The sequence below is a fragment of the Schistocerca nitens genome, chromosome 6 (assembly GCF_023898315.1).
Source record: "Schistocerca nitens isolate TAMUIC-IGC-003100 chromosome 6, iqSchNite1.1, whole genome shotgun sequence".
NCBI lineage: Eukaryota > Metazoa > Arthropoda > Insecta > Orthoptera > Acrididae > Schistocerca > Schistocerca nitens.
The window spans coordinates 722575227-722587646 of record NC_064619.1 but is presented as its reverse complement, the minus strand read 5'-3'; the positions used below and the strand labels follow the sequence as shown (position 1 = coordinate 722587646).

At 43.5% G+C, this 12420-nt stretch overlaps 1 protein-coding gene across 3 annotated transcripts in view; it reads left to right on the top strand.

Moving 5' to 3' along the window:
• LOC126262714 (inactive dipeptidyl peptidase 10) overlaps window positions 1-12420 on the top strand; it is a 1533490-nt gene that overhangs the window by 1139192 nt on the left and 381878 nt on the right. For all 3 annotated transcript variants that reach the window (XM_049959500.1, XM_049959499.1, XM_049959498.1), the window contains exon 6: window positions 10360-10434. In XM_049959500.1, coding sequence (XP_049815457.1) covers window positions 10360-10434 — 75 coding nt within the window. The remainder of the gene's footprint in view (window positions 1-10359; window positions 10435-12420) is intronic.

Genomic DNA, 12420 nt, shown 5'->3' with positions numbered 1-12420 from the left:
CGCTCCTGTCTGTGGTGCAGTGTCAAGGATAAACGAAGCCATGGTGTCCGAGCTGATAGTCCATGCTGCTGCTAACGTCGTCGAACTGTTCGTGCAGATGGTTGTTGTCTTGCAAACGTCCCCATCTGTTGACTCAGGGATCGAGACGTGGCTGCACGATCCGTTACAGCCTGCCCGTCATCTCGACTGCTAGTGATACGAGGCCGTTGGGATCCAACACGGCGTTCCGTATTACCCTCCTGAACCCACCGATTCCATATTCTGCTAATAGTCATTGTATCTCGACCAACGCGAGCAACAGTGTCGCGATACGATAAACCGCAATCGCGATAGGCTACAATCCGACCTTCATCAAATTCGAAAACGTGAGGGTACGCATTTCTCCTCCTTACACGAGGCATCACAACAACCTTTCACCAGGCAACACCGGTCAACTGCTGTTTGTGTGTGACAAATCGGTTGGAAACTTTCCTCATGTCAGCACGTTGTAGGTGTCGCCACCGGCGCCAGCCTTGTGTGAATGCTCTGAAAAGCCAATCATTTGCATATCACAGCATCCTCTTCCTGTCGGTTAAATTTCGCGTCTGTAGCACGTCATCTTCGTGGTGTAGCAATTTTAATTGCCAGTAGTGTAGATAGTTGGTGGATTGACATTTAACTTGTCATTAATGTGATTGTGTGTCGGTGTCGTGACGGTGTTCTTCGTTATGCCAGCCACTATTTGTTTATTCATTTATTTTCCATACAAAGTGTTTCAGGAATTACATTTTCTGATCAAACCTACTGGGTTGGTGCGTAAGTTCGTAGTTTTTCAATAAGTTAACGCTAACTTCAGTCACCAATAATATATTCTCCTTAATTATTTACTACAGTATGCCAACGCTAGGGCAACTTTTCGATTTGAGGCGAAAAACTCGAACTTTTCGATTTGAGGCGAAAAACTCGCCGAACCACGTTCGGGGCGCATTTTCATCCGGAAACGAAATACCCCAAAAGTTGTTCGATAGACAGCCGAAAAGGTGAAAATATGAGGATGCGAGAACAGGTGAATAAGGATGGTTGCGGAATGACTTCCAACCCAACTCCTGTATAGTATTTTTGTCAGTATAGCAGAATGTGGGCAGGTGTTACAGTGGAATAGCTTCACTTCACGCTGTCTTCCTGGTAGTTGTTCTTGGACTGCGACTGCAAGACGTCTCAGTTGTTGAGAATAAATGTCGGCAATGGTAGTTACACCTTGGGGAAGCAATTCGTAGTATTCCAAACCGTTCCTGTTCCATCACATCATAACATTATCTTTTATGGATGCACGCAGATCTTTGTACGGGAAGTTGCGGCTTTGTTTGGGCTCAGGCGTTCCTTTGTTTTACTTACGTTAGCATAAAGCTACAACTTCTCGTCACCAGTAACGATACAGGATAGAAATGGTCGGTGTTGTTTACGAGCCAATTGATGACGAGTAAGCAGAGAGCGCATATGGTCATCCGCTGATGGGTTTGGCTTAGAGCGTGCGCTGCCAACACACCCTATTTTGGAATCTTCCCCACTACGTGGAGATGTCGCACGATTGTGGAGCGATCACAGTTCATCGTATTTGCTAGTTCTCGAGTAGCTACACTGACGTGGATCACTGTGGGTTGATGTGTTTGAACGATCTTCATCAAACCTTGAAGGTCTTCCTGAACGTGGAGAGTCGCTAATGGCAATCCCCCTTAAAATAAAATAAAAAAGCCATATTCTTGACGTGCTCTGTCCAATGGCATTATTCCCATACAAGATGCAAATATTTCTAGCTGCCTCCGCTACTGTCTCCCCTCTATTGAATTCAAACAGAAGCATATGTCGGAAATGTTCCGACTTCTCCATTTGGCACGGCATTTTCTAGCATCCACAGCTGTACTCACAATCTACAAATGACAAAATAACAATATGTAAACTCAAATAGCAACAGTGAACTACAAGTAAAAAATGCCAATTCACAAATAAAATTATAGCAACCAGAATACCAATCAGCGAAACGAAAAGGCTACGAACTTATGCGTCAATCTAAAACTAATGGACATTAGTGCCGGGTGTGTCCACACATCGCCTTTATGACGGCCTGAACTCTATTGGGGACAATTTCAATGACGTATCTGCATGTTGTTGGAGGAAAGCAGCGCTTTATTCCTCTAGAGCTGAAACCGAAGAAGGTAGTGATGATGGGCGGTGGTGTCTGGGCCGAAATCGATGTTCTATCTCACCCAAAACGTGTTCCATTCCGTTCAGGTCGGGACTCAGGGCAGGTCAGTCCATTTCAGAATTGTTATTATCCACAAACCATTGCCTCACAGATACTGGTTTGTGACTTCATGCATCGTCTTGCCGATGCAAACAATCGTCATCCCCAAACTATTCCTACTCTACGCAGTGTGCGACGCTGTAAATTTGTTGATATCACTCCGCATTTAGCGTTTCCTTAAGCACAGTAGGGTGGCCACGCCCCATCCTACGAAAAACACCTCCATACCGTAAAATCACCTCCTACGTACTTCACTGTTGGCATTACATATGACGGCAGCTAATGGCTTCAAGCCACTCGCCGAATTCTAACCCTTCCACTGGACTGCTGCTGAGTATGGTATGATTGATCAGTCAAAATCACTAATCTTCAATCATCCACTGTCCAGTGTCGTCGCTCTTTACACCACCTCAAGTTGCTTACCGCTCACTACGGAAGTGTATGGCTTATGAGGAGCTGCTCGATCACTGTACCCCGTTCTTTTTAACTCCCTACGCACAATCATAGTGCTAGATGGAATTTTTACACCCATGCTCTCCAATACTCAACGGTCGCTGCCCGTTAGTACATGAGGTCTGGCTAATCTTGGTTCATCTGTGGTTTCCAGTTCACAATCACGTCACCAACAGCCGACTTGGGCATCTTTAGGACTGAAATGCCCCGGATGGATCAGTTTATAGGGTGACATCGAATGACCAGCCCACGTTTGAAGTTAATGAGCTCTGCTGAGCGACACATTTTGCTGATACTTCTTTTCCACTGACCACGCATTCTTCCCCGCCTCCTCTTATACCAGCTGGTCCACCCTCGTGACATCTACTACTGGCAGAAGTAAAGCTGTGAGGACGGGGCTTGAGTCGTGCTTGGGTAGCTCAGTTGGTAGAGCACTTGCGCGAAAGGCAAAGGTCCCGAGTTCGAGTCTCGGTCCAGCACACAGTTTTAATCTGCCAGGAAGTTTCATATCAGCGCACACTCCGCTGCAGAGCGAAAATCTCATTCTATCTAGTGATCTGTTCTCCATTACATAGGGTCGTCCGGGTATTTCTGAACATAAGGTGTAATTCTCATTACCTACAGATTGTGTTTTTCGTTTACTGCGAGATGTTTGTGATTTATGAGCGGCTGTGTTCTGCTTGTGGTAACTTTACTGTAATTTAGAGAGGGGCGATTTTGTAATTATTCTTGGTTGATACCCAACAATAAGTGTGCGAATTTGGAAGTAACTTTCACCTACGGATTTACTGTTATCATTTTACGTAGGAGCTCACAGAAGAATCACACAGTTGAGGTCTAGACTTCGTACACTTTAAAACAGAAACAAACATACAGTCACAAAGAGGTCTTAATAGCAATTATTTTCCGAAACACATTGTGAGGCAAACATATAAATAAAGAAGAATCTCGATTAGCATCATCAAATGTTACCTTATTTCATACAAACTGTATTGCTGTTTTTATTTTATTTTATTTTTTATTTATTTTTTTACATTCCCAGGTTTCCAACAACCATTTTAATAACGGATAACATAAAAAATTATATAATTTAACTGTCTTTGAAATTGTTATTTTCTACATGTGTATCTGTACTCCGCATGTCACCTTACGGTGTGAGAGGGGAGGGGTTTATTTGTACGACTGTCATTTACTTGCTTTCCTGTTTTAGTAGCGAATATTTCGCAGGAAGGGTAGTTGGTAAGCCTCCGTGTGAGATCAGATGTCTCTAATTTTTTCATGGTCTGTTCTCACGATATACGTAGGAGGAAGCAATGTAACGGCTGACTCTTCCAGGAAAGTACGCTATTGGATCTTTAACAGTAAACCACACAGTGACGCAGGACACCTTCTTGCAGCGTCTCCCACTGGTGTTGGCTGAGTATCTCCGTGACGCATTCGTGCTTATTAAATGAGTCTGTAAGGAAACTCGCTCCTCTTCTTTGGGTCTTCTCCCTTTCCTCTGTCAATCCTATATGGTGCGAACCTCAGCAGCATTCAAGTACCGGATGATCGCAGGTTTTGTAAACTATTTCATTTGTTGACGGACTACATTTCCTGAGAAGTTTTCCAATGAATCTCAATCTGGTACATGCCTTACGTGCGTTTAATTTTATGTGGTCGACCCACTTGAAATCGCTCCGTACGGCTACTCCCAGGTATTTTAAGGACGTAACTGCTGCCAGTAAGCCCGTAATGCTTCCTGTAATCGCACAGTAATGAATAGTTCTGCATATCTATGCAAAAAACATTAAATCTGCTTACGTAGAGCATCAGTCGGTGATCCCTGCACCAAGATCCTCTGGATGTCTTCCCGCATTTCGGTACAGTTTTCCAGCTGGATACAACAGCATCTTCCGAGAACAGCGTCACAGAACTTCCAGCGCTATCCACTACATTATTTTATATAGTGCGAAACGTAATGGTCCAAACAGACTAGCTTGAATTACACCCGAAGAAACTATTACGTCTGAAGATTTTTCTCTGTTTGAAAAAACTTGCTGTGTTCTTTTTGCGAGTAACTCTTCAATTCAGCCACACAACTGTCCTGATTTCCCGTACGCTCGTATTTTGAGGTGGTACACTGCAGCGAACGTCACAGGGAGGTCAAGGAGCACGATATCAACGTGGATGCCGGTAGTTAATGCATCCCGGGCTTCGTGGGCGAACAGAGCCAGCTGGGTTGCCCACGATCGCTGTTTTCGGAACCTATGTTGATTCCTACGGACGCGATTTTCAGTGTCCAGAAACGTCATAATATGCAAACACAAGACGTGTCCCAAGATCTACAGCAGACCGTCGCTGTCTCAAAAGAGATTTCTGGACTGGTGCTAAAGAACTAAACAAACATATCATTATCATCAGACTCTAAGTCATACTGAACTTCGTGAATTAAGTACAGGACACAGACCAAAGGAGCTGCAGTCAGAGTCTCTAAACGATGTAGGACTGACTCAAAGACGACTTCGGCGTTATACTGGAGAACCTCCTTAAATTCCGGCTCTATCCGAGTCGACAGAACGTCGTAATTCGTTGCTGCACCAACAGATTGTCACCCGATCCTATTCTGGAGATATTCAATAGGTGATTTTTTTCTTTTATTTATTTATACTTCACAATTACAGCCTGTAATCTGAGAAACTAAAATGGGCCATGCAAATCACATTTTTTGGATGATAATAATAAAATTGCGAGGCGTATTCGGAAGGTAAAGTCTGATTAGGCGCGAAATGTAAACCATTTTGAAAATCAGATGAAATTCTGCACAGATGTGCTGGGCAGTGTCTTCAGTCTGCCTGTCGATCGCTTCACATCGCTCTTTTCAGTTCAGAGGGCAAAGTGATCACGTAGAATTTCCTGAAACAACAGTTTCTTCCGCCAAGTGTGTGGATCTGGTGAGAGATTTCGCCTGAAGCTATGCAGCCCACATAACACAAATTTCGTGCGTTTCTGTCCTCAAGACAATTTTCAGCCGCATTCTGCAGGGGCAATGAAGACGCTCCTCCAGCGTTTTCGATGAAAAATGTTTGATCACCCACAATAGACCCCTTAATTGGCTCCCTCCGTTGTTCATCTCTGCTTACATGAACCGCCGGCTACAAAAACAACATTTTGGCACTAACAACGAATGGCAGACCAGCGTAGAGAATTGGCGGAAAGCACAAGCGGCTACTTTCAGAGACTGGAGAGTTTGTACAACGCCACGTCAGATGACTAAGTCGGAGTGGCGACTATTTAGAGAGGTAGCTGGAAGATGTGGCTAACTGTTACGAATAACATTTTTTTTTTTTTTTTTTTTTGAATTCCACTGTGGTTTTCATTTCGCAGCTGATCTGACCTTGCTTTCCGAACAGCCCTCGTATATATTAATTGCTTGTTCCTGGTGCTTAATAATACGTGACATCTCCAGCAAGCGTGATGATCAAGGAAGGAACAGTAACCGTAGCTGTACGAACGGGACTTGCACGTTCCTCGTTACGTGTGACCAGCCATTTTAAACTTGAAAACTTGAAATATGTCATGTGGAGTTGCCTGACGGAAGTGCAATGGAGTAGGTGTTGCACCTTACCTGCTGTAGTGGTTTCAGTTGAGATTAACCTCAACACATAGTAATCGAGATCACATGCTGTATAGACTGGCGCACGAAACAGCTGTAGTTTATTCACTATACACGCTACTCTGGTGTGTCTGCCGTCGCGCGCCTGCAGACGCGCCTTTGGAAAGGTTTGCAGTCAGTTAAATTACTGAAGTGTCATTGGTCAGGCGCCCGGCTTCTGCCAAGTTTTTCGTCGCCACAGCGGCCACAATGGAATGGCATCTTAAGACATGACTGTAGGACAGGTTATTTTAACATTCGTCCAAACACAGGACAATACGCCAGCGACAGCAGTCACGTGGCGTTGTCATCCCCGACGTTTCTGGTTTGTGAATGATGGAAACTGACGCAATGGCATAGCACTAACTAGTCCAGCTCGCTTCATACGACGGAGACGTGTCGACGCAGACATGTCCACACACCCGTTACAGTACTCCACTGTCGAGACAACACTGTGGACGAACCTGTGCGGACCGTAATCGTCTCATCTCTGCGTTCGGCCCTTTACTACAACAACCGGCATTGCGTCTTTTCGCATCAGTGAGAGATACTGCCACTTATTTCGAGTTTAAGTTTCCTATGAAGTCTCTCCTTTATCTGAGCATGGCGTAAGTACCGGAAAAGAGGGTTTCCGTATACTCCACCTCTCCGAAATCTGCCTCTGAACTGATACGCTTCTGGACCATTCATTTGACGAATTAAAACTGAAAGAATGGCAAAAAGATATGAAATTAAGGAGATGCGACCTGGCTAGACCAAAAGAAGACTTGCAGAGGGATCGCTAAAAAAGGATTGCCTGAAGCCAGAGAAAGGAATAATGTAGAAGACGAACAGGTAGCTTTCAAAGATGAAATAGTGGAGGCAGCAGAGGATCAAATAGGTAAAAAGACAGAATCTAGCAGAAAACTTTAGACAGCACATCAGATACTGAATTTAATTGACGAAAGGAGTAAATGTAAAAATACAACAATCAAGCGAGCGACAGGGAATACAGACGCCTAAAAAACGAGATTGACAGAAAGTATAAAATAGCTGAGCAGGAATAGATAGAAAGCAAATGCAAGGCAGTAGAAATTTGCATAATTAGGGGAAAGGTAGATGCTGCTTATTGGAAAATGAAAGAAGCCTTTGCAGAAAGGAGGGGAATCTGTATGACAATCAAGAGAATACGTGGCAAACTAGTAAGAAGGAGAGAAGGGAAAGCTGAAAGATGGTAGGCAAATACACTAGGGTTGAGCATCTTGGAATATTGTGAAAAGGGAACAGGAACTTCGTTAAGATGAAACTGGAGATAGGATATTGTGAGAAAAATCTGACAGTGCTCTGAAAGATCTAATACCGAAAAAATCCCCTGGAGTAGGCGACATTCCCTAATATTACACAGATCCTTAGGAGAGCCATCTGTGACAGAACTATTCCACCTGGTGTGCGAGGTACATGTAACAGGCGAAATGACCTCAGACTTCTAGAAGAATGTAATAATTCCAATTCCAACAAGGCAGGTGTTAACAGGTGCGAATATTACCGAACTATCAGTTCAATAAGTACTGCTTTCAAAAACCCGATACGAGTTATTTACAGGAGAATGGGAAAACTGGGTTCCGGAGAAAAGTAGCAACACGAGAAGCCGCACTGACTCTACGACTTTTCTTAGCATATAGACAAGCTTATGTTCATAGCACCTCTACATTTAGAGAAAGTTTTTGACAATAGTGATTGGAACACATAATTTTTGAAATTGTGAAGGTAGCAAGATTTCAGTACAGGCAGATACCAAAATGCAGTTATAAAAGTAGAAGGAGATTTTCGGGAAGCACTTACCAGGAAAGAAGTGAGTCAGGGTTGTTGTGCCCTGCGGTTGGCAGGAAAGAACTAACAATCAAGTTTGAACACCCTTTGTTATAACTAAAACGCTTTCTTGGCCTCCTCTAATTTCCAAACACAAGAACAACAAGAAGCACAACAACTCTTGTGGTGGCAAAAACCAGATGAGAGTACAAGACAATGAAAATAAAACACGAGTAATAATCAAAATTCTGTACTACACTACCAGTTACAAAGATACAACGTTCTACTGAATGTTACGGCGAGTGCCTACTGTGCTAGAGCTGGCGTAGGTATTGGCCAGAGCTGTCCTACCTGGGGGTACACAATGCTGGTCAGACTCTGCTGGCGTGCTTGTAACGCCGATTCGGCGGAGTGCTACACATAGTCACATTAGTTCCGATTGGTGGATCTCTGTCACATGGCTTTTCACGAAATAGTTCCGTGTTTATGCGGAAAGTCTGTTGTTGTTTATAACAACGGGCCATGTTTAGATCTGAGCTCTTAAAGGGAGGTCGGCAGTCCATCTTGTTTGTCTGTTGTGCGGGCCCTCTAACTGATAAGGGGCCGTTACGACACTTGTAGCCTATCCCTGATATTATTCAAACTGTACATTGAACAAGCGGTAAAAGAAATAAAGGATAAATGTTAAAAGGGAATTGAAGTAGAAAACATTTGCGTTTGCTGACAGTACTGTAATTCTTTCAGAGACAGCAAGGTCTTGGATGAGCAGCTGAACGGTTTGGGTATTGTCATGACAAGATGTTGTAGGAGTAACATCAGCAAGAGTAAGACAAGGGTAATGGAATGTAGTCGAATTAAATCAGTTGATTCTGAAGAAATTAAATTAGAAAGTGAGACACCACAAGTAATAGATGAGTTTGGGAGGCAAAATAACTGATGATAGCCAAATTAGAGAAGGTGTGAGATGTATACTGGCTACAGCAGGCAAAGCATTTCTGAGAAAGAGGAATTTGTTAACATATGATATGAATTCAATTGTTGCGAAGTCGTTTCTGAAGGTACTTGGGTGGAGTGTAGCATTGTACGGAAGTGAAATGTAGACGATAAACGGTTCAGACAAGACGAGACTACAAGTTTTTGAAATGTGGTGCTAGAGAAGAATGATGAAGAATGACGATCGAGAAACTATGTACTATATGTAAAAATATATCTATATGTAAGTACTGTATCGAACCAGGGAAAAACGAAATTCGTGCCACAGCTTGATGAATAGAAGGGTTCTACTGACAGAATAATCGTCAGACATGACGACATCGTCAATTTAGCAACGAAGGAAAGCGTCGGGGATAGAGCAAGGAACGAATATAGTAAGCAGGTTCAATGGGGTATAGTTGCGTAGAGATGAAGATGTTTGCACAGGACAGACTAGCGTGGAAAGCTGCACCAAACCAGTCTTCGGGCTAAACACCACCACAACTGCTACTGAGCCACATTTTTTGGCTGTTGCAATTTTCAAAATTTTCAGTGTAATAGTTAGTAATGTCTTTATACAGAGTGGAGCAAATGAAAGTGGCCCAGAGAACAGAGTTACAGGATAGCTGCTGGTAAACCTTTCTGGATGTGAGGTGATGGTCCAAGAAACTCTTCTGTTCCTGACGTTTCGTCCAGGACTTCGCTGGACATCCTCAGAGGCGCTCCTCCATTGAGACTTGGCGACGATTCGGCAAGACTCAGCAACGGAGGAGAGCCTCTGACGTTTCGTCCAGGACTGCGCTGGACATCCTCAGAGGCGCTCCTCAGCAGCGGAGGAGCGCCTCTGAGGATGTCCAGCGAAACGTCAGGAACAGAAGAGTTTCTTAGACCACGTTCTCACATCCCGAAAGATTTACCAGCAGCTATGTCATCCGGTCGTGAAAGCCTTCATCCTATGATCAGAGTTACAGGTTACAAAGAAACACAGCAGAAGGAAGGAAATACATTACTAACCTGATGAAAGCCGATGTTGAAAGTGACCACCATGCGTCTTTTGGCACTTTTGGGCCCTGGTCAGCAGGTAGCTGAAGGCGGGATGTGGTTATATGCATACATTCACGTACAATCGTATCCATTTGTCCGAGCCACTTTTATTCGCCCCACCCTGTACTTGGTTAATTTGTGAATAAATATTTTGTATTTACCATCGCCTCTGTGAATTGATTTTCAGAGGCAGTTGGACGTGAAGGGCTACGAGTGTTCCACCGATCTCCGTTTCGTACTCTTCAGGCACAACGTCAAGTGGGTAAGTGACACAACTACGGTTTTTCTCTTTAGTGTATGTGAGCTATGAGTATAATCGAGGTACTGGGATGCAAAGATTTTATAATCAATACTCCGGAATATAGCGTAATTTTCTCGGTAGTTTTATCGTAATGCCAACCTTTTGAAGCGTGCACTCACGGTTCTTTGCTTGTGAGCACTAACATTCTTCCAATGGTTTGTGGTGTGAGGAGTTTCGTACAAAATGTTCTGTCTTTACTCGGTTTCTTGGTCGGTATCAAGTTCTGATGGCATGGGTGGTGTAATATTTTGCATTTTTTCACATTTTACTGTCTGAATAAGAAAACTGAGTGAGTATCCGTCTACATGTGAACGGAAAGTTGACCTTACGAAAATGGGAAGTTGTCATATTGGGTATAAAATTTTACAGTATGATGCACTATGTTTTCACTGTACACTGTAGAATGAGGGAGGAGTTTGTAATTTATGTAAATTTTTTATTAGTAACTTTTGTGTGTTCTCTAAGTAACCTTAGGATGAGTATATATGTATTGTTTAAACTGTACGCTTTAACGAATATCTCTGATATCGGAATTTTATTTGCCTTTTTAGTCTCGTTGAGGAATTTATTATACATTCTTATTTCCTTCTAGAATATTGTGTAAGTTAAACCAGGATTATGCTAGTATAAAAATTACTAATGTTATTATATTAACAGAATCTTCCGTCGGTTCTTGGTAGAACAACATTATAATAAATGAAAAGCACCAGTTTGCTTTTGTTTTACAATATTACTTTTATTGTAAACCGGTTTTCGGCTTACAAGGCCATCTTCAGGCATTTACTGAGTATTATCTCCAAAGAAGTTAAATGTTAACATGGTGCTTTTCATTTATTAACTAATGTTATTCCTAATTTGCGTATCAGTATTATATATGTTCTCATATAGCACAACTAGAGTCTCCTACTGTTATTCAGTTTATATGACGCTCTCTTCTATGTAATGCATCTGCATCCCGCTAATCCTCTGACTGACCTTTCAACAGATGTATTCTCTCTTCGTGTCTATTCAGAGCAAACACGCTGTCTGTTCGCCTCAATCGTTTCACAAACCGCAGCGTGGAATGCGCTTCATCGCGAAATACAATGGCTCAGCGGAAGCACATCCTGCCCTCCGGCCAATGTCGGCGTGGGTTTGAAGCGGATTGCCACACCGGTTGGGTCGCATTCATCGCCAGCCCTCGGTTTCCAGAGCACACGGAAAATGCGACTGTAACGTGACGCCTCTCTTTCCTCTTTGTGTTTGTTTCAACAGTTTTGTGTTTACCTCACAATCAGACACAATAATGTAGCTTTTTTGTTTCGTTTTATGTTTTAAAAACTGTTCAGGTTCTCGTACTGGAATAATGCAGAAGAAGTTTCCGTAATACACAGTAATTAATCACTGAATTGACGTAATACTTGTACAGAGGTAAATGAACGTAGAAAAAATGTAATTGATTTCTGGGGTGTATAAACTCTCCGTGCGCCGGCCGGTGTGGCCGTGCGGTTCTAGGCGCTTCAGTCTGGAACTGCGTGACCGCTACGGTCGCAGGTTCGAATCCTGCCTCGGGCATGGATGTGTGTGATGTCCTTAGGTTAGTTAGGTTTAAGTAATTCTACGTTCTAGGGGACTGATGACCACAGATGTTAAGTCCCATAGTGCTCAGAGCCATTTTTGAAAGTCTCCGTGCGAACAGGCCTCCTAAGGACCTACGGTATCATCCAACCGCCGTGTCATCCTCAGCCGATAGGCATCACTGGACGTAGATATGGAACGGCGTGTGGTCAGCACACCTACGTCCGAGCCGTTGACATATTCAGTGAGCGGAGCCGCTACTTCTCAGTCAAGTAGCTCCTCTATTGGCCTCACAAGGGTTGAGTGCAGCCTGCTTGCCAACAGAAGTCGGCAGACCGGGCGGCCCCCCATCCAAGTGCTAGCTCAATCCCATCGGCGCTTAACTTCGGT